The sequence below is a fragment of the Phytophthora infestans genome, genomic scaffold (genome assembly GCF_000142945.1).
Source record: "Phytophthora infestans T30-4 supercont1.7 genomic scaffold, whole genome shotgun sequence".
Lineage (NCBI taxonomy): Eukaryota > Oomycota > Peronosporomycetes > Peronosporales > Peronosporaceae > Phytophthora > Phytophthora infestans.
The window spans coordinates 3,371,599-3,394,981 of NW_003303752.1; the positions used below are offsets into that span (position 1 = coordinate 3,371,599).

Below are 23,383 nucleotides of genomic sequence, written 5' to 3' on the forward strand. Positions count from 1 at the left end.
TGCGAACGTGATAATGATTGACTGGAGCAAAATGGATGGCGATGATTGGACTATTTTGGACACTTAACAAAATAAGTGTCAATTTGCATTTCAAATAATTTTATAAAATTTAAAAACAAATTATCAAATGAAAAAAATAGCGTTGCGAAAATAATTTTGGCTGAGCTAAAATAATATTAATTTTTGAGGACGCACAGTGTCATTTCGCTCGCAGAATTTACGAGTACGGCGCCTCAGTTACTGCAACCATAATGAGCCAGAAGTTTGATCTGCTGGACTGCGAATAAAGTGGAGAGCTATTGACGTTGCCACTGCATTGTTGTGAAGCTCGGCTGAAGGTTTTTGCCGCCACCGTGAGCAGGGCCTTAAGAGCATCTCCAGCGGCAGGTCTTAAAGGCGGGTTTATCCTAAAAGTAGCACGGTTCGACCTCGGACGAGTTTTAAAGCATCCAGCGGTGAGTCTTAACACAGGTCTTAACTTCACGAGGTCCTATCGGATGAGACTCCGGGCTTAAAATAAGACTCGAGTTTTATCGCTGCAGACGCGAATCGTCGCTGGGAAGATCACAGAGCTATGGGGAAGGGTTCCGTGTGGAGCGAGCACGAGACTGTGCAGCTCTGTCTTGCATGGCTTGCGACTTCAGAAGACCCAATCCGTGGTGCAGGTCAGAAGAAGGCATCATTCTTTGAGCGTGTTTACCAGCAGTGGTGCAAGAACGTCGGTCCTGACGCCGATCTTCGCTCGACAACAGCCATAGCAGGCCGGTGGAAGAAGCTTCTTCCTGAAGTGACAAAGTTCGAGGGAATTTTTACTAAGCTAAAGAGCCAACCACGGTCGGGTTGGAGTGAGCCGATGTACGTCGAGAACACGGCGAAGATATACGAAGAGCGCACGAAACATCCGTTTGAGTATCTGGCGGCGTGGAAGGAGCTGCGTGATAAGCCGAAGTGGACCGGGAAATTGACTACTTCTATTCATGCTGGCAACAAACGCAAGTCGGGTGACGGTGATTTGGTTGCGCGTCCAGAGGGACAGAAAGCGGCCAAGATGAAGAAGGCTCGGGATGACACCAACTTACCCGTCGATGCCCACATGCGCTTTGTCGCCGCGTCCGAGGAGAAAGCAGATATATTAGAGCAGCAACTTCACTTCAGCCTATTCATGCAATCACCTGACAGCGAGGAGTCAAAAGAGTACTTTGCTCTCCGCCGCAAAACTATTCTTGCGCAGCTACGAGCTGCAGATCGTGAAGCTGCTGGGTGTCATAACACCAGGTTGGCCGAGCATGAAGAGAATCGAAGTGGCTCTCGCGGAACCAGCGAGGTTTTCATTGCGCAAGGATCGATCGATCAGCTGTTGGGAAGCCCACAGAGCTCATCAGACAAAGAGAACAGCCCGAGCACAGAAGCCAGTTTTCCAGCATCGGCGATGTTGTAGCTGCGTCAGCGTCTACGACGCCCTCCTTTCTCACAATTTCCAAACATTTGCCATATGTTTTCTACCAGGTCGTTCTTTAAAGCATAATTCAAGTTTTCATCTTCCACGGCAAGCAGCTCTTGTATAATTTTTGTGACTGGGCATGTTACATGTTGTGTTGGTGGTGCCGGGCTTACCCAGTTATCCTTGTACAAATACTTGTTGTTCAAGGTGCTGTCGCCAGTTTCATTTTCGATGATCATGTTATGGAGAATGATGCAGGTCATCACAACGGATCCCATCGCATTCACACTCCAAAGTTTGCAGGGTACAGCTAGAATTCGAAAGCGCTGCTGCAGCACGCCAAAAGCGCGTTCGATATCTTTTCGAGCCGCTTCGTGAACTGTTTTATATTTCGAATACCTTTGGTTGATTGGCTCAGCGATACTTTGCTGGAAAATTGCCCAAGCTGGGTAAATACCATCCGTCAAGTAGTACGCTCGATCATACACTGCACCATTAACACTGAGCGCTACAGTCGGGGCTTCACTGTTTACCAAGTCGTCTAACAGTGGTGAACGCTCCCGAACATTTAAGTCGTTATTAGAGCCTGGCGTCCCGAAAAATGCGTGCCATATCCAGAGAGATTGCGACGCCACAGCCTCTATGATTACCGTTTTGGCCTTCTCCTTTCCCTTGAAAGCTCCTGCCCACGCTACGGGGCAGTTCTTCCACGCCCAATGCATGCAATCTAGGCTTCCAATCATCCCAGGGAACCCACGAGCAGCATTTTCTGCTAAAAGTATCTTAACGTCAAATGGAGTCGGCTTTCGAAGGTATTCAGGCCCAAAAATACGCATCACAGCGCTGCAAAACTTTTCCATTGTCTCGAGTACCGTAGATTCGCCAATGCGTATCAGTTCATCAAGTTGATCCGCACATGCACCGTAAGCGAGCATACGTAGGGCACAAGTTACCTTTTGCTCTGGTAGAAAGCCTAGAAGACCAGTAGCATCGGGTCTCTGTGTAAAATAGTTGCTTTAAGTGTCCTCCACAAGAGCGGAAACAACTCGCTCAAAAACCTCACGACGCATTCGAAACCTCCGTCGAAAGTCTCCTACGTCAGTACAGCACATCAGCACATTCTCATGTGTACGCAATAGCATTAAAAATATGATCTCGTACGGGCATCATAGGTTGGATTGTCCCCGAAGTAGTCTGACATAAGCTCTTCCCCCCACTTTGATCGTTTTCGCTCCTTGTCGGCACGCTTTCCCGGCTCTGAACCCCCGTGCTTGCGCTTGGTCTTTGTTTGCGCCTCTGGCAGGATAAACAACCGAAAGTACTCGTCATCCGAGTCGTCTGCGTTCTCCATAGCCCCCAACATCCACGGTGGGAGCGACATCGACCTGGAAGAAGATTCAGGGGGTAATTACGACTGCTGATTAAGACTTCCTGCTGGCAAAACGGAGAGACTCGTGGGTCTTATTTTAAAACTCAGGATCCCGAAGCGTCGCCGTTAAGCCTTAGGATAAGACTTGCCGCTGGAGATGCTCTAAGTGTTCTCAAGCGAGCCGGTGAAATGCAATCTTCGTCGAAGTACTACATGTAGCCATTGGCCAGTAGCCAGGGTGTGCCAACCTCACCTTTAGCAATGACGCTGTGCTGACAACAGCGTTGTTTGCCGTAGCCTACCCTGTGTGCCATCATCGGAGCCAGCACTGCCAATCATTTTTCGAAGTCCGCACTGTTTCTGTCTAAAATACCTTCCGGTGATGTAGGGTACAACGGCGGTACAGTGCGCGTCGTAATTATAGCCGCACCTGAAAAATAGAGCTCTTGCGCCAGAAACTGAGAGCTGCCTGCAATCGAAGGGCTCGGAGGCCGTCTTAAAGGGATAGAAGACTTGTGCAGCAAGCGAGGTTGAAAACGACTAAGTCGGCTTGGAGCCAGGAGGCAAAATCTGGTTTGAGGTCGGGTCAGAATTATAGCCGCACTTGCAGGCTCTACATGCAAACGGCTCTAGTAACCCGTCTTAGCTCCTTTTAATAGCCGCGTCGCTTCCAGCCGCTTTGGGACGCTTCGCACTAGCTTCTTAACATACTCAGGATCAATGCGAGACCACTCTAACTTGATCTGTCTGATCAAGTCGGCAGGCTTGTCAAATTGGCGTCCGTTGGCGTACACCCGGCGAGCTAGAAGCCCCCACACGTTCTCTATGATGTTCAGATCGGGGCTTTTGGCAGGCCACGCCATTGGTTCGATGTTATGGGTGGCTAGGAAGTCCTTGGTGAACCTCGAGGCATGTATGGACGCGTTATCATGTTGGAAAATGGGGGTCAAATTGCCCAACTTTGACCCCAGTTCTCTTAGGCATGGAAGCATGCCGGAGGTCAGCGTCTCGGTGTACTTGACAGAGTTCTGCTTCCCCTTGAGGAAGACCAGCTCGGTGTTGCCATGCCAGCTCACCCCCGCCCAGATCATGACGCTTCCTCCACCATTGACCCGCTTCGACATGAGTTTGGGTGCTGCTCGCAAGTCGTGCCAGTAGAATCTAAACCCATCAGGGCCATCTAGGTTGAACTTCTTCTCATCCGTGAACAGCACGCGTCTCCAAAAGACCCTTTTACCGGCGTAACGCTCCGCAAATGCCACCCTAGCCTTCTTATGATGCGGCTTGATGGCAGGGGTAAGTCTTCTCTTCGCGTACGTGACGTAGCGGTTGCTACGTAGTACGCGGAGTACCGTAGACTTGCTTGGTGTCGATGGGAGCAGTCCTGCGATCTCTTGGGCGGACAGGTTTCGAACTATTGCCAGTCGAACGACGCGCCTGGCCTCCCGGCCAACTATTTTCGGCTTTCTTCCTGTCCTCTTCGTCAGCGAGGACGCCTTCCCGCGCTTCAAGTAGTTCCTTATTGCCTTCTCGTCGCGTCCTAAGAGCCTGCCGATCTCTCGGTTGCTTTTTCCGCCTCTGTAGTGCTCGTTTATTATCATGCACTCCTCCTCGGTTAGCTGCTTGCCTCGTGGCATCGTTTCTGGCTTCCCTGCGAATCTAAGAATAGGTTCTAAAAGGTCTTTCACACGGCTGTCCACAGGTCTCATTTATTACATTTGAAAGTCAATCATTTTTGTTTATTACTTTACTGAATTTTAAATTACCAAGTGCGGCTATAAATCTGACCCGACCTCAAACCAGATTTTGCCTCCTGGCTCCAAGCCGACTTAGTCGTTTTCAACCTCGCTTGCTGCACAAGTCTTCTATCCCTTCTAGACGGCCTCCGAGCCCTTCGATTGCAGGCAGCTCTCAGTTTCTGGCGCAAGAGCTCTATTTTTCAGGTGCGGCTATAATTACGACGCGCACTGTATCCACTGTGCAAGGAAATTACAAGATGCAAAGAGGACTTTAATGTTCATCACTACAGTAGAGGACAAAATGAAAAGACTCCGCCTTGTCCGTTTGCTCACCCTTCTCCTCTATTCGTTTCACCAAGAAACGTCACGGTGACTGCACGGTGGCAGTTTGGACATCCACCCCTCACAAACTTGAAGACAAGCCACCGTATCACATAAAAGTGAAGCGACGCCCGCGATCCGGTCAGGCAGCCAGTCAGTCATTTCTCCACTTGCGTCCCAGGCCCAACGACCGCATCAAAAGTACTGTACTCCGCAATGCTGAACCAGAAGAAGCTCTCGACCTTAGCGACGCAAGTGGCCAAGGTGAATTCTCCACGCGTGGCGTCGCCTCCGTCCGACAGCAAACGATCGCCCACCTATTCGTCTACAGATCCGCAGCTCCGTCAGCGTCCCGAGGAGCTCGAGCAACTGGCCACAGAGCTACGCGACCAGGTGGCTGATACGCGCCCAGAGCTGCTGCCCCTTTTAAAGTCCTTACCGACAGTAACTCGGTCATGGAACCTTCAAAAACCTTCCGACGCCGTAGCACTGAGTGCGCTGCTACAAGACCGACTGTTGTGTCTGCCCGAGCTCAACCGCAACTCGCCGTGCTACAGCGCACGCGACCTGGTGTTGCTGTACACGAAGCTCAAATACCTTGAGACCTTCTCTCAATCCGAGCTGGCCGAATACGCCAATACCGTGGCCTCCTCAGCGTCGCCTCTCGAAGCCGCAGCTGTAGTGCGAATCCGACAGGAAGAAGTGCGCGTTGTACGGCAGTTGGCCACTGTGGGGAACACCACCGAGTTGTTCTCACGACTTGCCACACTACTGCACATCCCGTGCCACGGTGATGCGTGGAATGAGATCGTCAAGTTCGCAGCCAACGCTCTGCCCTTCGCAGAGCAGACTGAGTCGCTATTGGTGCGCGGCTCGGACGACAGATCTGCGCTTTGTCCGCTCACTAAAACCAACAATTACAACGCGTCCACGATCCCATTGGCCACAGATGTGGCTCGTGGGAGCTGCACGTGCTCCAGTATCACACTGCAAGCCTTCGAACGGTGTGAAAAACTGCGTCAGGAGTTGCTACTGAATTCCTTGTCTATCAACCCCAACGCCAAGAGCTCCAGTGCACTATTTAACACTAAAATGCGTGCAGTTCGAGCACGGATAGCCTCCTGTCTCGACGTATCCGACCTGGTTGCTGACAACCAACTGAGAATTCTGTTGTCACCTTCCGGAACAGATGCAGAGCTGTTGGCTACAGTCGCAGGACTTGCGAGACTTTACTCGGGATTGGGTGAGGAGGAAAATTTGCCTGGTGGTGTCGGACCGGAGCATTGCAAAGTGACTAGCATCATCACAGCTGGAGGCGAGATCGGTCGGGGCTCGAATAGTGCTTCTGGTGGCAAACACTTTAGCAATTTGACGCCTAGCGGAGAGGCTGGCACAGCTGGACAGCCACTACGAAAGTTCCCAATCGACCTCGTCGATGTGGTGACGATGCCAGCTAGAGACGATAACGGCGATATCAACCGTATCGACGATGACGTTCGAGAACTGGTACAAGAGCGACTGGATCGCGGTGGAGGTGTGGTCTTATTACACGTTGTGGTCGGAGCCAAAACGGGTTATGCCTGTCCCTCGATGCCCATGGTGGACGCTTTAGCTGTGGAATATCCGTATCGACTGCTGGTGGTCGTGGATGCTTGTCAGATGCGCATTGATAGATCATTGTACCGGGAATGGGCTACGAAGGGTTATGTGGTGCTGACTACAGGCTCCAAGTTCTTTGGGGGTTCTCCATTCTGCGGTGCTGTGTTGATGCCTATGCGTTGTGTGTATGAGATGGAAGCCGCAGCGGTCGAACGTCACTCGGAAGTGGCAGTTCCTCTTGGTCTAGAAGATTACTTCTCCAGATACGATATGCCCGAGAGTATGCGCAACATTCGTGCGAGACTAGGGACCAACATGAATGCTGGACTGTTGCTACGCTGGGAGACTGCACTCGTCAACATGGAACCATACTGCTGTATCCCTCCGAAAGACATCGCAGCTATCTGTAAGCTGTACATGAACACGTGTAGAACGAAGATGCAGTCCATGTGGGGGCACATGGTCGAGTTACTGACTCCACCAGAGCCAACCGAGAATGACGGTACAAGCACAGTGACGCCTATGGACACTATTGTATCGTTCAAAGTACGTCATGAGAATGGCGGGTTTCTCGATATGGCAGCTCTCAAGGCTCTACACACTCTGCTATCCAAGGACTTGGCGGGTGCATTACCAGATGACGCCTTGGCCAAGAAGCGTTGTCTATTGGGACAACCTGTATCGCTCGGTAAAAGTGGAGCTGTGATTCGTATTGCTGTGGGCGCAGACATGGTGAACGACGTGTATGTCCGAGGTAAAGGCGAAAGCGACTTCGCGGCTGCCATCGAGCCTCTGTCCCAGGACGACGACGCTGTTTTAAACAAGATCGCGTTGATTCTGCATCACTGGAAACTGCTCCACCACAAGTACATCGAAGAATGCGTTGAGTCGACTCCACTGGAGCCTCTCAAACCGCTTAGTGACTGGGACTTTAGCGTTAAGGATGCCCAAGTTGCACGTGTGGTACAGCACATGATTGAGGAGCGTGTGCTGGCGAATGAAGACCAACCCGAGGACGAGACCAAGCTAGCTGTCGTGTATGATCTGGACGCCATCGATATGGCATTCCAGGCACTCTTGACCTCTTTTCCTGTGCACTTTGAGCACCGCTTTGCGATGAAGTCGTGCCCATTGTCGTTCTTCATCAAGCGAGCGATTGAAAACGATGTCGGGCTCGAGTGTGCGTCGATTGTAGAAGTAAAGCACGCCTTGCGACTGGGCTGTCCACCTCACCGTATTGTTTTCGACAGTCCGTGCAAGACTCGACGTGATCTCCAGTTCGCCATCATCGCTGGAGTGGAAGTGAACGCTGACAACTTCGACGAGCTTGACATCATTCGAGAACATGCTGAGGCCATTTTCCAGTCCAGTTTTCCGGAATGCACTCCTCGTTATGCTGGTAATTTGCCTCGGATCGGACTGCGTATCAACCCGCTACTCGGAGCAGGCGCCAACTCGTGCCTCAGTGTCTCCACGGTGCAGTCCAAGTTCGGTGTGCCACTCACTGCTGAGAACCGCGCAAGAATAATCGCCTTCTTCTGTGCGAACCCGTACATGACAGGCTTGCACGCTCACGTTGGCTCTCAAGGGTGTTCGCTTGAGATGCTGTCACAGGGTGCTGTCGTATTGAGCGAATTGGCGAACGAGATCGACGCTGCGGCAGGCACCAGTCGAATCAAAGTGCTTAACATCGGTGGAGGCCTGTCGACCAATTTTGACGACGAGGAAGTGTCTCCGACTTTCGCCGAGTACGTGGAGGTTCTTCGTCGTGAAGCTCCACAATTGTTCAAGCGTACGGGTCGTACCATTTTAACGGAGTTTGGAAGCAGCGTCAGCTCGAAGACTGGCTGGGTCGTTAGTGAAGTGGAGTACGTCAAGGCTCATCCGCAAGTGGATGGCGACGACCTCACTCAGACCGCCATAATCCACGCTGGATCCGACCTCTTTTTGCGCGCTTGCTACCGTCCTGAACTCTTTGCTCGTCGAATGTCCGTCTACAAGTACGTATCGTCAACTAACTTGCTAAAAGTGCTGCTGGATAGGCTGCATTCTAACGTTTATCTTGATTTTCTGTGCGTAACAGTCCTGCTGGTTTAGTGTCGATGGCCCCGGTGTCAGTACAGAACGTGGCAGGGCCACTTTGCTTTGGCGGCGATATGGTGGGTCGACGTGTCGAGTTGCCTACCATTTCGCAAGGTGACTTTGTCGTGGTTCATGATACGGGAGCCAACACAATGTCGATGTTCAGTCGCCACTGCAGTCGTCCTGCACCTGCTGTCTTCGGCTACCGCGCAAGTGAGGACGAAGTTTCTTTGCAGCTACTCAAGGCAGCTGAAACGCCAGAGCAGGTAATGAGTTTCTGGGGATAAAAACTTAAGGCTATTGCTCTATAGACATTAGAAATTGATAGATACAGCAAGTGAAAATCTCTTTGCTCAAACCCAGATTCATATTTGTGGTTTTTGAGAGCGCAGTTTGGCCACAAGCGTTTGAACTTTTCCGTCTTTGAGTCGCACAAGTTGCTCGAGTTTCTGCACTTTCATTTCCAGGATTTGGACGGTCTCACGAAGCTCTGCAATGACGTTGTCCTTCTCCGCCAGCTCTTGACGTGCGTGTTCGCTCTTTGAGCTCTCGCTGCTTGATGTGTATGATTTCCCAATTGAATCCATGGGATGCACCGGTGCTACTGGCGCTTCCATGTATCTACTCATGTCGCCGCCGTCCTGCATGGATAAATCTTGCATTGGTGTCAACAGCTCACGCGAGTCACTGAATTTGTCAACTGAAGGTTGCATCGCACGGTTGCTACCAGCAAAAGGGCTTCCGTTAGCCACCGTGCCAGCTACTGCTGTGTTTCCGGAGATAGCGCTGCTTGTATCATCTACATTATCATTCACCGCTTGAGGCACTAAAGAATATGACGGACGCTTCTCACGGTAATTGGCAATCTATCCGAGCACAGTTGGGGAGCTTAGAAAGAGGGATTAGAAGCACTAGATCCAGACGTTCGCATACCTTAATTTGAAGTTTCACCAGTAGATGCTCTATTGCGCCTGATTGACACTGCACCAGGTCATCGACATCCTCTTTCGAAAGAGAAATATGAAGCTTCCTGAACACTTTCCCTGCATACGACACATGCACAGTGTCAAACCAGCAATTCTGCTACTGAATGCAAGAAGCTTCCTCACGATTGAGTGTGTTCCAGTTGTATTGCTTCTGCTTGATGGAATTGGCTGCGCTGTAGTTGTGCATCTGCACGAGCTTCGGGAAGTAAAAGGCCACTACTTCTGCTGCTAGTATCCCATCGCTAAAGTCGCGAGCAATGCTCTTCTTGGGCCGGGAAAGCGGGATCTCGTCGATCCAGGCGTACACACGCTGCAGCGTCTCGTCATCAAGCGGTAGATCCATCATGCTCTCGTTTCTTTTCACCCAGAGCGCATGCACTGCTATCAAATTAACGCACAAAATAACCTCCCCCCACCAATCCGAAGAGACGCTAACCGTTAGTCATTCTCAAAACCTCTATTGCACGTCGGCCTTAAAATCTCCTCATCCCACATTAATGTTCAGCCCCCAAGTCGACGTAGAGCTGCTTCACTCATTAGTTTGCGTTTGTGTGCATTGACACAGTCCGTGGAGCAGTATTTGAACTCTAAACGAGTGAACGGAGACTTGCCAGCATACTTGCCACAGAAGTCACAAGCCAAGCCTGCAGCGATCTTCCGCTCCATTTCTTCCTGACGTTCAGCTTCGATCCGCTTCTGCTCAGTCGCTTCTTCTTCTGCTGTTTCTTGCGTTCTCGAGCGCGCTTGCGCTTTTCAGCTTCCTTTTCTTTCTTGCGCTGCTCCATTTCACTAGTGAGGCCCTCGGGGATCTGCGCCGTTGCGTAATCCCACGCGTCCGGGTGTTCGCCCATGAACCTTCGGAATGCGTTTCGAGTCTCCTTCGAGTTGCACAAGAAATATGGCGGTCGGTTGTGAAGGTCCAAGAGCGCTGGGTTGGCTCCTTGCTCTAATAGATACTCCACCATTGATACTGCGTTCTTCGCAGCTGCGTGATGAAGAGCAGTCATGAACTTGACGTCCACCTCGTTTACAACAGAGCTCTTGTCTTCCGCATTGGACAGCAGCTGCTGGGCTCCCTTGAGGTCACCATCATTCACCAGCAGAATAATCTGAGGCACATTCTCTTCCTCCTCTGAAGTCTCCGCCTTAACTTCAGCCTCAGGTACAGGATCACAGGTCTGCTTCTTCTTTTTCTTCTTCGCTTTCTTGATACTGTCGGTAGGAGACGCAGTATCAGCTTCCAGCGGCGAGAATCGCACGGTACTGAGGTCAGAACGCACTCGACAGACCTCCTCGAACGTCGGTCGAAACGTAGCGAACGGAATTCGCTTCAAGCGCTTATCATCTGACTGCAGCACCGCGTTCTTCTCCGGAAAGAATGTGGCGCGCTCTGTCTTCCCACTTGATATGAAAATGAGCTCCACATCCTTCAGCACGTCCTTCCACTCCAGTAGCAACGCTGCTACGTCCTGCTTCAACGCTGCTTCATTATACCGTCGCAGTGTAGCACCTGCTGACTTAGCCTTGCCACTAGCGTCGCTGGCTGACTGTGCGCCACCCTGTTTCCTTCTCGTCGTGTACCTCTGGAACGTCTTATGACACAGAGCCTTGTCCTTGTCAAACACAGCTCCAGCAAAGCGTCCACTACGCAGCAGGAAGACTGCCCACCTGAACTTTGATGCACAGATCTTGTCCAGTGCAGTGTATGGGTTGAATGTCTCCTCGTCCACGTCAGGAAGAATGTTTTTGAACACCTTGAAGACACTCGTGCCATCTGAAAATTCAACCACAGGCTCCGAAGTTGTAGCAACCTTTTCCTCCTCTTCCTCCGACAGCGACGAAGAAGACGAGGACGACAAGTAGCCACCATCTTTCTCCTTCTCCTGGCTTTGGGTCTCTAGATACTGCAGCGCTTCCTGTTCCGGCAGGCTCGACAGGCCCTTTGCTCTCCTTTTAAGGTTCACGCAGTGCGTTCCCGACTTAAAGTGCACGTGCTGCTCGTCCAACGAGGCGAAGGAGGCCACGTCGCATGCGCCGCAGCGAAGACCAACATTCATGCGTTCATCCAGCGCTGCCGTCTGAAGACGCAATGACATGTCCGATGTGGTGCTTAGTACATCGCTTTGGGCTCCTGGACGTTCAAACTGCCGTGAGCTTCCGGCCACAGCTCGAACAGTCCAGTGAGACGTTTGAGAGGGAGTCAGGTCGCTCAGCGCAATGCGCCCGTAAGTCTGCGCAGGCTTTTTAGACGTCATCGCAAGGGCGAATTTGCAGGAATGACTCGGGTGCGGATAATGAAATGAAACCTTCCACAAGGAATGACTGAATATTCTAAAGTAGAAAGGTGAGTGGTGGTCTTTCGACTATACCTACAGAAACGCAAGTATATGAATTACGACAGGTGGAAGATAACTGCTCTAAAGTGAAGAAGAGGACAAAAAGCAGCGAGGATGCCGTCCCTCGAACAGCGGAAGCGGCCGACGGCGTGCGGTACAGGATTCAACGTTCGTCTGTGGTGCAACACTGACCCATGCGGGATTGTATGCGCCGTCATCTCGTGGTTCTTGGTGCTTTACGCCGAATTCACCGTCGTGGTAGGTCGCCGACCCTCGCAGCATGTGCAGCTCATCCATTAACGCTGCTGTTGTGCTCGCTATAGGGCGTGGTGGTGTACCCGTGGATGGGTCTGTCGCCTTTGGGTCTGCTTCATATCGCTATCTTCACAGGGCTTTGCTTCCTGGCGCTAGTATCGCACGGAAAAGGTCGCAGATAGCGCTTAAAACTGGAAAAATGGGTGAAAATCTGATTATGTTGGTGCTTTCATGTGATTTAGCCATGCTGACGGACCCTGGATCTGTTCCCGAGTCGGCACTACCGCTGGCATTAGCAAACGCGTCTAAGGACGAAATTTCCAGGTAGGGGAGACCTGGCAATACGGCGTAAAGACTGCTGCTGACTGCTTATTGCTGCTGCAGACTGGAGGAGCAGAAATACCGGACGTGCCGTCGGTGCCGCCAGTTTAAGCCGGGGAGAGCGCATCATTGCTCGATCTGCGATCGCTGCGTCATCAAGATGGACCACCATTGCCCCTGGGTGAACAACTGCGTGGGACTGGGCAACCACAAGTTCTTCCTCCTCTTCATCTTCTACGTGTTCATGCTATCGGCCTATGCATTGACGCTGGTGTTCTTCCGCTACGCTAAGTGCATCAATGAGTCGTACGTGGAACTGCAGATGCTTCTAATGAAAAACTGGACTAACTTATTATTGTTGTGACTCTAGCTGCCCAACGTACGGAGCTATTCGGGTTGTCTGCTTGATTCTTGAGGCCGTGCTCTTTGGTCTCTTCACCATGTGCATGATGTGCGACCAGTACAGCGTCATCACCACAGGAACTACACAGATTGACCGTCTCAAGGGCGAAAGTGCAGATAACCTTGGTCTACGAGAAGTTTTCGGCGGCGCAGACTGCAAATTCTCTTTACATTGGCTCCTCCCAGTGAACATTTGGTTCCCAACGTAGGGCTGGATCGTCAGGCTCCTCGCTAATTGCACATACTCACCGTAGCTTTCCATTCGTTTCTGGTGCTCAGGTCGGTAAAGAACCAAGTACTGGGCTACGTGCTTGAACACGAGCTAATATTCTCCGAGGACGAAACCTCGGAGATGGATACTTTCCTTGACGACGACAGCGTGTCCGATACTGCCATCACGATGACAACGGAAACTTTGGAGGGCGGCTGGTCCGTGGAGAAACGAGTGCCAGCCAGTGAAGCAGCTGACGTCGTGTAGTAACGGTAGGCGGAAAGCACCGAATCGTATAGTAATAAGCCTGGGCAGAGCAGTACGGAGCAACCAATGCGTAGCATTCATACTGGAAGCTGTCTTCACCAACAGCAAGCTTCCTCAATGCATTCACTTCGCTCTTCGCGTAATCTGTAAGCCAAAACAGGCACGTTCTTCGATCGGTAGGTAGGTGGGGTTATTTGTTCGAGTTACAGGAAGGTTCCGGCGCTGGGAATGGCATCGCTTGGATATTATATTGTTCGGACACCAAATCGTCTTTGCTGTACAGCTCGCGACCCAATCTCAAGATTGAGGTCGTCAGGAAATGTGTCTCGACGATTGAGCAACGGCTCCCTCGAGTGGCGCGCTGACTCAGCGCGCCACTTTTCTGTTTCCGGTTCCTGCTCAGCGGCTGAGCAGGAACCGGAAACAGAAAAGTAATGGATGATAGAAAGCTCTTCATGTTTCATCGATCATAACACACAGGTACACCCAACAGCTAAGATAAAAAGAGGACCTTCAAGAAAGGTGGGTTTGTCTTACAAGCAAGATACGGCCGCTCAGCACGACCCTCCTTTTCTCCCTTGAAATTACTTAGGCGAGGACTCCAGCCTCCTTTAGCGCACGGTGAGCGTTGCACGCGTGCTTCTTGAGGCGCGGGTCCTCAATCTTCTGCCACTCTTGTACCAGTGCCAAAACCCGTCCAGCGTTCTCGGACTTGGCAAGCTCATCGTGGTACAGCGGACAAAGGGTCTCTACCACGTGGAGACTCTCTCGCTGCACCTCTGGCTTGACGTCGGCACCGCCGGCAGCAAGGTCGACGATAAACTGCCAGCCATCAGATTGCACAAATATTTGGCGGCATTGAGGGTGATCACAAAGCCGTGCGAGCGCGGCGCTCACTAACCGGGAAACGTTGTCATTCTTGGACTGACCGAGCGTTACGAGCTGCGGCACGAGGCCGGCCATTCCGGAGCGGGTCTCCTCGACGGTAGACATGGAGATGGCACCAAGCACTCCTTGCATCTGTGCGTCAGCGTACTTGCTCTCAAGTAGACCCTTGAGCGCCGAGACGCCGTCCTGAATGCTCTCGGGCGAGAGCGGCAGCTTGGGGAGCGGCTTGGGGGCGGCACGCTTGACACCGTTGCTGGTAGGAGTCTTTTCGCTGAGCAGCTGGCTGCGACGGAAGAAGCTCTTAAGCTCATGGTAGAGGTGCATAAGGGCTGTGATGTCGCCTTCGCGACGCTGCACTTCGACGACGTACTCCTCCTTCGTGGTCTTGAAGATGACAATGTTGAGGCTGACGCGCTGCGTGTTACGACGGTACTCGACCTTCCACTTACACTTGTCAGCCTTGAACTCGAAGTCCGTGTCCAGCTCGCAGAGCTTGATTCCCACGACGCCACACACACGCTGCGTGGACTCAAGCTTCACATGGAAATGCGTGTGCATCTCGAGGCGAAACGGCGCCGGCGGCAGGTCGCAGGGTGTAACGTTCACGTACTTAGTGCGGTCCACGCGCATGCCGAACGACGACGAGGTGGATGCGCTCTCAGACTTCTTGGACATGGGCTTCTTCGAGGCCATATTGAGCGACATGGGTCCAGGGAAGGCGGCGCCTAGCTGTTCGAGAGGGGAGCGCGCACCCATCGTACTGAAGGCCGGCGGCGCGGACGCCACGGCCATGGAGCGGAACTGCAGCTGGTCCGGCTGGTCATTGGGCGTTAGCGTGCGGAACACCGGCTTCTCCTCCTGCTTCTGGTCGTCCTTGTCTTGGCGAGGGCTACTCATGCTTCTTGCGGCCTGGGAGAGATATCTGCGAATGAGCACGAGGAGTGGCGCTTTTGCAGCGCTAAGTTGCTTATAAACCTCTTTACATTAATTTATTTCTGTATTATGGAGGTTGTTCTCCCCGGCTATGGGCTCCAGACGGGGCAAAAGAACTTTCTCTAAGCTTCAACAAAGAATGTTCCGATGGCCTAACCTCGCTGGATTTTATAAATCGCAGTGTAAAACGGGGGCCTCTTCGTCGAGGCTCGCTCCAAATACACTTGCTGCTTCTCTTCCTATGGCCACGTAGACGCATACTCTGTCACGGAGTCACGCGATAGGGTTTTGGCGACGTGCATAAGGTACATGTATTAATAGCAACGTTGATGGCCGTAGCTTCGCGCAACCTGACAGCCGGTTTGTCGGCTTGCGAGAAAGCAGTCGACACTGACCGTTTGTAAGCAACGCGGGCCGCGTCCGGTTTTGGCGCGGTTTCGGAGCTGCCAACTGACTCGATTTTTGCATGCCTCTTGTCGTGCACATTTGTGGCTTCTGGGGCACCACCAATTTCCGGTAAGAACGTGGCTTGCATGTGAGTGCAATGCATGTAATTCTTCTCGCAAAACCGTTTTTTCGAGGTGCTTTAATGTCTGCTTAAACTTAAAATATCTAAGCTGTTATTCATGACTTTTTTTTTTAAAAAAGGTCTGCTAAAAGCAAGCATGGCGTGAACTACTGTGTTTGAGCTAATAACTCCTATTTTGCTAGCATATATACTGGTATTGAGGCCAGCGTATTGAACGTGCCTGCGCTCCTATGATAGTTACGCACTCTGAGCTCGATCTAATCCTGCGGCCTCCTCGTTCATGCTCGCCGGAAGCATTGCTTTCCGAGATCAGCACAATATGTATTAGAAAATATTCTATATTTAGCAGCGCTTTAATTTGAGGCTAGAGTTTTTGTGAGCAGCTCCATACTATTAATATTAATACAAACACAGTCCAACCAAAGGTATTCTTACTAGAAGAAACCTTAGAGCACTCATCTATTTGTGCCATATTCTACGCATTACTATTTAAGCTGCTTTTGATTAACTTTTAATTTGTTATTTATGTACAGATCTGCTTAAACACGAAAACTAAGTCAAGTGCTGGTCACGTTGGTCTGTCTAACAAATTCAAACACATTGCATATTGGGTACGTAAGACCGACAACAATTTTTCACTTCTGCATCTCAACCTCCTAAAATAAAAAGGAAATGCATTTGCTAACTTGTGCAAGTTTTATTTTTAACTTTTTTAAAAGAGAAATTAGCAAATTCATTTCCTACACTGCTATTTTCTGCATTTTAAATGTGTCTGTAAATACTACCGTTAGTCCGGTATTCCACATCACCCGGGAATCCTCGGCGTGAGCCTCGATCCTGTTGGTTTGAGTTCAGGCTCTTCAAAAACGCGTGGAAACCTATCTGATCTGGTTGCCCAAGAAAGAACGTTTTTAAGGGTTCTCTTCAACGAATTAGTCATAAAGATCACTAGAATGCGCTGGGAAAATTCTTTTTTCTAAGATACATATTGGACAGCTCGGTAAGGTCAACTTCAAAGCCACCGCGATCATCCCTGCATCACGCCGCTCTCTTCGAGCGTCTGTCGAGCGGTCACCGGAGGCCACCGCCACCCATTGGCAGCAGCAGCCGCGCTAGCAGCACCAAAAGCTGCAGCTTGCACTCCTCATCCAAATCACGGCGAGTTCCTCGCGGATTGGCGCGCGCCAAACGGCGGCGCTGGCGGTGTCTCTCGACAAGTCCGCTGATTTATATTAGCGTGCGTTGCCGGCGCGAGCCCGACCAGAACGCGCCGCGGCCAGTCGTGGAGGCCAAGAAACTTCGCGAGCGGTTTCCCTCGTGGTTTGTGTGTCGCGGGTTATTTTGGACAACGGGCTCAGCTGCGGCGGAAATGGTGAGGACTGTGCCAACTGGTTGCAGTCAAGTGACGTGGCCGCTCAAGTATTTCTGCTCAGCTGCTGTAACGGTGCAAAAAAAACATCCGAGTGGTAAAAGTATCTTGACGTTGCGAGTTAGGCTGAGTCTAGCAACGGCATTGAACGACGCAGACCCACTATCTAAGGAGATTGTCAACGAAATGTGTCGCCTTCCGGTCTGCGACCTTTGACTATAAGTGTTGAAAGGCTTTCAACCGCTCGTGGTGAATCTTATTAATACCACTGGTATTACCAGTGCTTCATTCTGTATGATTCCTACCCGCAAAAATACCTAAGTCGAGTGTCGATATGCGTTGAACCTCGTCTGGGGTCGAATTGGCATCAACAGTCTGCAACGTACATCGGATTTTCAGCTGAAAACCATTATTAATAACAGTGACGTCTGCTATCCGACAACGACAAGAGGTCAAGTAGCATTTGCGTCGCTTCCACAAAGTCAAGTCAAGTGCAGTTCGAGACTGTTTAACAGACAAGTGCGAACAGAGAAAATGGCTCAAAGCGGGCCGACCGCCCTCCCGTCCAAGGCGAGGTCTTTCGTAGCGGCATCCAGCGGCAGCCAATTACCCGTCTCACCCTCCAACAAGAAAAAGTCGGCGGTGTACTGCGTGGACGAAGAGAGGGGTCCTTCCAAAATAATTCCTCAGCAAACATTGGACGAGGAGAGCGATGCCAAACTTTTCAACGCCAAGAGGATGCTGATCGCGGTCTGGATGTGCGTTGGACTGATGCCATTGCTCCTGCAAACGAGAAGTTACCTGAAGTTCGTGACGCCGCACAAGATTTCACAAAGCCTGATCGTGCCGACAACCGCTACGAAGCGCACCGATGACATGGCGACACTTTGTCCTTTGGAAGGGCTCGTGATTGCTGGTGCGTGGTGGAATGTTCTAGCCACGCACTATTACGAGCTGGAAGACGACAGAGTGTGCCATTTCGTGGTGCCCCAGTACAATATCCACGGCAATTATGTTCTGGGAACCACGCTAGTTGCACCCTCGGCAACAAGTCCTGCTAGTTGCTCGGGAAACTGCTACTATCTGGAATATTACTTCTACCACGGAAGCATCGGCTATTATGCTTTCTACGAGGAAGCCGTAGGTACATTTTGTGCCGACGATAACATTGGTTACGTGCTAGTCCGCGGCCTTGGTACCTTCGACAGCAACGGTGCGCATTTGGCTCATGATTCTGGCGATTCGACGTACCGATTGTCGTATTGGTATGGGTTGTTCGGCCCTCTTTGGATCATGTATCGCTCCATCTTGCTTCGTAGGAGCTATAAATCATGCAAACGCTACGGGCGACGATGCGATCGCTTACAAGAACCGATGCTGTTCAAAGATTGTGTCGTGTTTGTTCAAGAGAGCATGCGGCTGTCAGCACACGGGGCAAGGAACGTTCACCGAACTATACTGGTTTATCTACTAGTGGAAGGTTTGATGAGCGACTTGTTCATGCTGATCGCACAAGACGGACTTCTTGCCAAGGTGCAATATATCTCCCTCGGATACAACTTGTCAGGAGTCCTGTCAATGCTGTTTGAAATGGTGGAGACGATGAACTGGATGCGAGAAACTGTGCGTTGTCTGATTAAGCGCTTGCTGTTTAACTATGAGACAGCATTGCTCGGTGAGCTGGTATGCTCGGCTGCGATGCAGTTCTATCTCACCGGACTCAATAAGTCTAGCCTTCAAGAATCCAAGCCGGTTGCCGATGCCGTGTCATACTACGTGTGGAGTCTCGTTGGACACGGCATTATCGTGCTTGGAATCGTGTTCGTGATAACCTCAATTCGGTCAATCGGAGCGATCATCACTGTGCGATGGACATTTGGGTCTTTCTCTCTGCTGTGGACGCCCTGTTGTGTCGATACTGCTATAGGACAACGGTGCAAGATGATTTTGCTGAGTGGATATGTATGGGAGGACGATAGGCTTTGCTACAAGGCTGAAACGCTCAAGTCTTTTGGGATAATGAAGATGGTGGAGGAGGACAATACACATTTTATAGTGCTTCACAGACTGTATTGGCTAGCGATTCCTCACGGCGACTTGATGGTGATCGGGGAGATTCATGGGAATAGTGTGAAGCGTTGCGAGGTGAGACCGTGCACAGGCATGGTGAGCATGATTGGCAAACCGTTAGGGGGTGCTCCAGGAGAAAATTCACTAAGTTGCCCCACTCGGGTAGTTATAAAGCAGCGAGTGCCCGTCGAACCATCACAAACCTGTTAAAAGCAAACAAGTTGCTCATTTTTATATTTGTTTCTATTAATACGACTTTGTACATGTTGTCGCTCCGAAAATGTAAATGGACGCAGCAAACAATTTCACATTTTATTTAACGGAATATTCGCAGTGGCCCACAGCGGAAGGCGCTTATTGATCAACCTTTATATAGCGTTTACGACGCCAGAATTGCTTGAACCGGTAGTGCTCCAGGAGCACTACCCGTTCAAAGGTCGCAAATAGTTCAAAACCACGGCCCGCTCTTAATAACTTAGAGTTTTGAATGGTCAAGTTTGGGCCAATCAAAAATAGCGATCAGCTAGCCCAAAACTAAATTTCGCTGTACCGGGCAAACAATCGTTTTCTTGTTTAATATTTCTGCTGGCAAGCAACCTCTATTGTTAAAAGGTGCGAGGGGCCCGAGACGTAGCCAAAGCGATTGATAAAAGAAGACAAGCAACAATAAAAATATTCAAACTCTCATCCTCTGGTGAACTTGGCCAGCCATAACCAACCGGGTATCTTACCGTACCCGTCCGTTTTTTGTAAAAGCAAATTACGCTTGTGACCTCTGGGAAGCACTGCGTCCATGCGCTAATTTTACACATACCATTCATTCGAGCCAACTGCCCCCCTTGCATTGAAGTCTTGTATCTTCGGTGTCCTCACACGCTATCAGTCGGTTGGTAAATCGGACGTTTTTGCGACTCGTAAATTGCTTGCGCAGAGGGTGGGGAAGCGAAAACCATCATGTCCGAGTCGAGCCCAAGAGTCCTCGGACGGCCAAAAAGAAGCACAAGAAACAATCCTCCGCCACTGTTGCAGCTGTCAACACCCCGAATGGAGAGCCTTCAGCCTATGCCGGTGAACAGCACTCGTTCGGTAGAAATGCTGATGGTGGCACCGATAAAGTCCACCGCCGGTCGTTAATCCAGCACAACCAAGAGGAAGAGAACAATACCAAGCCTCAAGATAACAAGGAGTTCGACTTTGTGTCACCCCGAACAAACGCTAAGACGGGACCTCGCTTCGATGCTATCGCTGTGTTGGTCGTCATGTCCTTCAAGGTGCTTGTAGCACCGATCATTCTAGTAGCAATCTGTGTGAACTCGCCGTACCTGCAGTCGCCGTACGTCTTCCGCGCAGCTAGTGAAAGTTTTTTAGGCTACGAAAAGCTGAACCCCGATGTCACCTACGATTGTCCTGATTGTGGTGTCACGTGCAAGCAATCGGTGCTACAGCTAGCGCAATTCAAACAAGACCCCATGATGGGGAAGCCGGCTTATGGCAGCTTGCGTACTAACACGTTTGAAGACTACAATGAAACATTAAGTGCTGCTGCTCTAGCGTTGATTGACGAGCTGGAGAGCGCTAACGCAGTGTGGACGACTCGCTCACGTTCATATCGGCTGAACCAAAGCTAATTGTGAAAGCCGTGGACGCTCTCAAACTTCCGGTTTCCAATGATATGATTGCAGAAGTTACTGCTGCTGTTACGAGCTCGTGCAACTCGCGCTGGACGATTGAAGCTCGACTTAAGACTTTCATGTTCCAGCCCATTCCACACATCAACGAGTGTGGGGTGCCACAGCTTCAGTAGCTTATGTCTTGAGAACGCGCCACAACCCCCACCCAATCAAAGATCTCGTGTCATGGCTCGTCTCATGGAAGGTTGCTTTTCAACTCACTCTTCGACCCCCACCCAAAACTAAGCCAAAGGCGCTCTCCCATGGAGCTTCAATTGTAAATCTAACCGATGCGACGTCGTTCGAGTGCTACTGCATTGGCGAGCATTTCCGGTTCATGTTCAACGACTGCGAGGATATTTCCCATGTGAAGAAGAACAACCTTCGAGTCCCGACAGCAGAGGCTGTGCTGCTGTCCGGCTTTGTGTACCGTGGCAAGTATCTATACCGCGCAGACGATATCATTCTGCTTCTCTTCACACGATTCGCACCAAACTTCATCTTGAGGACTTTCAACGTGCTGATCGTTCGTTGGGACGTGAATCCGACGACATATGCAGTTTCCCGTCCTACAGTCTGCTTGTGGACGGAGGTGGGCACAGACTGGAGGAACAAGACGAAGCCATTCCCGTCGGCGTAGAGCTATAGGAAAGTCAATTCAAGCCATTTCTCGCTAATAAATACCTTTCATTGCCGAGTTGAAGTTGCACTTGATTGAAGTGACCATCACTCCTATTCCGCACTCCTTCAGGCGCTTCATTCTCCAAGTTGCCGGCTAGCCATCAAGTGCACAATGGAAGATGCAGCCCCTCCTCGTGTTGAGCTTAATGAGCGCACGGTCAAACGTCCGCGGTTCACTGTCCCGCCTCCTGATGGAGCTGTGGCCTTTGCCACAGCTGCGCGTCCCACTAGTTTTTTGTCGAGTCGTGGGGGATCGCGAGGCTCCACATCGACTGAGATCAATACTCGAGCTTCGTTTCTCATTGCGGCGGTGGCAGAGAATCGTGCCCGTGAAATAGGTGAGTACACTTGGTGACCATGGGCAAGGAAAAATACGAAAATCAAGTTGCTTATGCCATTCTCAGGGATCTGTGCCATCGACTTGGTGTCGCCACACGAGCTACTACTGTGGACGATTATCGACTCGCACTCTTATGTGGACACAATTGCACTACTGAAGGCTTATCAGGTGAAACTAAGTATTTACACTGAGATGGTTGGGAGAATAAGGCGATGATTTCTTTTTGCTTCTAGCCTGTGGAAATTCTCGTGGTGGAAACGTTCAAACCTCACAAAATCAACGAAGAGATCTCCAAGCGCTTCACCGGTTCCGATTGCCGAATTGTTCCGGTTGCACGGAAGTACTTTGAGTGAGTGGAAGGAGGTCGGCAGCTTTACAGGATGGTGATTACAAACGATATGCGTATGACAAACAGTCAGACCAAAGGAGCGGAAGATATCAAACGTGTGATGGCAAACAACGTTGACATCAATATTGGACGAGTAAGTTTTGTCGACCGTTTAGGCATCTACAGCTTTTTGTACTAATATTGAGTTTACGATGACAGAACTACGTCGCCATGGCCTCAGTGGCGTGTATAATGAAATACATCGAGTATATTCAGGGTGTCTACATCGCTGAGAGCAGCATGAAGGTACTTTCACCATTCATGTTTAATGAAGGCAGTTAACAATACAACTGAACTTTTCTTCATCGAAACTGGCAGGTGGTGCTTAGTCCATCGACACGCAAGCTACTTATGGACCAAGCTACGATTTCCTCTCTTGAGTTGGTTCAAGGCACGCGCGGAAGAAAAGATAATCTGGTACGTATAAGAAACCCAAGGTTGTCTCGTTGCAGCCAGGGTACTTACATATTCGTGATAGTCCGTGTACAAGATGCTCAACAACGCACAAACCTCGGCTGGAAATCGACTTTTACGGTCAACGGTAATAGCCCAACCCAAAACTCTCCAATCTACCTTACTAATCATTTCGGACTGTAGATTCTGCAACCAACACGTCACCTGAAAACAATGTATGACCCTGTCTATAGGTCTTACATGATGCTGCCTAACTCTCACATTTTTATATGAGTCAGTCAGGCACGCCAAGAAGTTATCGGGATTTTCCTCGATAACCCTGCCTGGTTTTTCGATGTGCAGGAGGAGCTGCGTGGTTTCGTTGACTTGGATCGGCTACTGGTGAGTTTCTAGGTTTATTTCAGAAATCAGCGTATAAAGTCACGAGTTTTGATCGCTTTCCTGGTCATAGAGTCAACTTGTGTTCGTTCCGAAAGTCATCACTCCTCGCGTTTCAAGAATCGCCATCGGCAGTGTGATTGCGCTGAAGCACACTCTAGATTGCTTGCCGAGATTGGTCACATCCTTGGAGACAACCTCGATAAAGCTGGATCGACCCTGTCCACTGCTCAACTCGGTAATTCAGAGGTACCTTTAACTCATGACATGCTCGATGTGAAATATTAATGCTAATAGTGAGGTGAATGCAAAGTCTGCGCGACGAGCGATTTGCAGGGATCAAGAAAGACATTGAGCGTGTTGTAAACGACAGGCATGTTCTATATTTTTATGG

The 23,383-nt window shown here is 50.5% G+C and overlaps 10 protein-coding genes across 10 annotated transcripts; 7 read left to right on the plus strand and 3 right to left on the minus strand.

The window, feature by feature from the left end:
- Positions 1 to 5,086: 5,086 nt before the first annotated feature.
- Positions 5,087 to 8,838, plus strand: PITG_05446 (pyridoxal-dependent decarboxylase, putative; the record flags this gene model as incomplete). The annotated part of the gene is made up of 3 exons (XM_002999043.1): positions 5,087 to 5,149; positions 5,219 to 8,469; positions 8,553 to 8,838. 3 exons carry the CDS (start codon positions 5,087 to 5,089, stop codon positions 8,836 to 8,838), a joined length of 3,600 nt encoding a protein of 1,199 aa, XP_002999089.1.
- A 78-nt stretch (positions 8,839 to 8,916) lies between these two features.
- Positions 8,917 to 9,883, minus strand: PITG_05447 (sporangia induced sperm flagellar protein; the record flags this gene model as incomplete). Its single annotated transcript, XM_002999044.1, has 3 exons — positions 8,917 to 9,417; positions 9,485 to 9,594; positions 9,661 to 9,883. The coding sequence occupies 3 exons, from the start codon at positions 9,881 to 9,883 to the stop codon at positions 8,917 to 8,919; spliced, it is 834 nt and encodes a 277-aa protein (XP_002999090.1).
- Positions 9,884 to 10,038: 155 nt separating this feature from the next.
- On the minus strand, positions 10,039 to 11,792 carry PITG_05448 (uncharacterized protein; the record flags this gene model as incomplete). Its single annotated transcript, XM_002999045.1, has 2 exons — positions 10,039 to 10,220; positions 10,328 to 11,792. The coding sequence occupies 2 exons, from the start codon at positions 11,790 to 11,792 to the stop codon at positions 10,039 to 10,041; spliced, it is 1,647 nt and encodes a 548-aa protein (XP_002999091.1).
- Positions 11,793 to 11,978: 186 nt separating this feature from the next.
- On the plus strand, positions 11,979 to 13,379 carry PITG_05449 (palmitoyltransferase, putative; the record flags this gene model as incomplete). Its single annotated transcript, XM_002999046.1, has 6 exons — positions 11,979 to 12,131; positions 12,197 to 12,299; positions 12,371 to 12,452; positions 12,513 to 12,755; positions 12,820 to 13,056; positions 13,131 to 13,379. 6 exons carry the CDS (start codon positions 11,988 to 11,990, stop codon positions 13,327 to 13,329), a joined length of 1,008 nt encoding a protein of 335 aa, XP_002999092.1.
- Positions 13,380 to 13,828: 449 nt separating this feature from the next.
- PITG_05450 (uncharacterized protein) lies at positions 13,829 to 15,114 on the minus strand (the record flags this gene model as incomplete). Its single annotated transcript, XM_002999047.1, has 1 exon — positions 13,829 to 15,114. The coding sequence occupies one exon, from the start codon at positions 15,112 to 15,114 to the stop codon at positions 13,918 to 13,920; it is 1,197 nt and encodes a 398-aa protein (XP_002999093.1).
- A 502-nt stretch (positions 15,115 to 15,616) lies between these two features.
- PITG_05451 (uncharacterized protein) lies at positions 15,617 to 17,181 on the plus strand (the record flags this gene model as incomplete). Its single annotated transcript, XM_002999048.1, has 4 exons — positions 15,617 to 15,666; positions 15,862 to 15,886; positions 16,213 to 16,290; positions 16,676 to 17,181. 4 exons carry the CDS (start codon positions 15,617 to 15,619, stop codon positions 16,793 to 16,795), a joined length of 273 nt encoding a protein of 90 aa, XP_002999094.1.
- Positions 17,182 to 17,277: 96 nt separating this feature from the next.
- On the plus strand, positions 17,278 to 19,336 carry PITG_05452 (putative cleavage-induced protein; the record flags this gene model as incomplete). The annotated part of the gene is made up of 1 exon (XM_002999049.1): positions 17,278 to 19,336. One exon carries the CDS (start codon positions 17,583 to 17,585, stop codon positions 19,326 to 19,328), a length of 1,746 nt encoding a protein of 581 aa, XP_002999095.1.
- A 736-nt stretch (positions 19,337 to 20,072) lies between these two features.
- On the plus strand, positions 20,073 to 20,789 carry PITG_05453 (uncharacterized protein; the record flags this gene model as incomplete). Its single annotated transcript, XM_002999050.1, has 4 exons — positions 20,073 to 20,093; positions 20,169 to 20,247; positions 20,295 to 20,703; positions 20,756 to 20,789. The coding sequence occupies 4 exons, from the start codon at positions 20,073 to 20,075 to the stop codon at positions 20,787 to 20,789; spliced, it is 543 nt and encodes a 180-aa protein (XP_002999096.1).
- A 336-nt stretch (positions 20,790 to 21,125) lies between these two features.
- PITG_05454 (uncharacterized protein) lies at positions 21,126 to 21,428 on the plus strand (the record flags this gene model as incomplete). Its single annotated transcript, XM_002999051.1, has 1 exon — positions 21,126 to 21,428. The coding sequence occupies one exon, from the start codon at positions 21,126 to 21,128 to the stop codon at positions 21,426 to 21,428; it is 303 nt and encodes a 100-aa protein (XP_002999097.1).
- A 153-nt stretch (positions 21,429 to 21,581) lies between these two features.
- On the plus strand, positions 21,582 to 23,248 carry PITG_05455 (uncharacterized protein; the record flags this gene model as incomplete). Its single annotated transcript, XM_002999052.1, has 10 exons — positions 21,582 to 21,807; positions 21,874 to 21,977; positions 22,043 to 22,158; positions 22,225 to 22,300; positions 22,357 to 22,443; positions 22,516 to 22,614; positions 22,676 to 22,738; positions 22,795 to 22,844; positions 22,890 to 22,992; positions 23,063 to 23,248. The coding sequence occupies 10 exons, from the start codon at positions 21,582 to 21,584 to the stop codon at positions 23,246 to 23,248; spliced, it is 1,110 nt and encodes a 369-aa protein (XP_002999098.1).
- Positions 23,249 to 23,383: the final 135 nt, after the last annotated feature.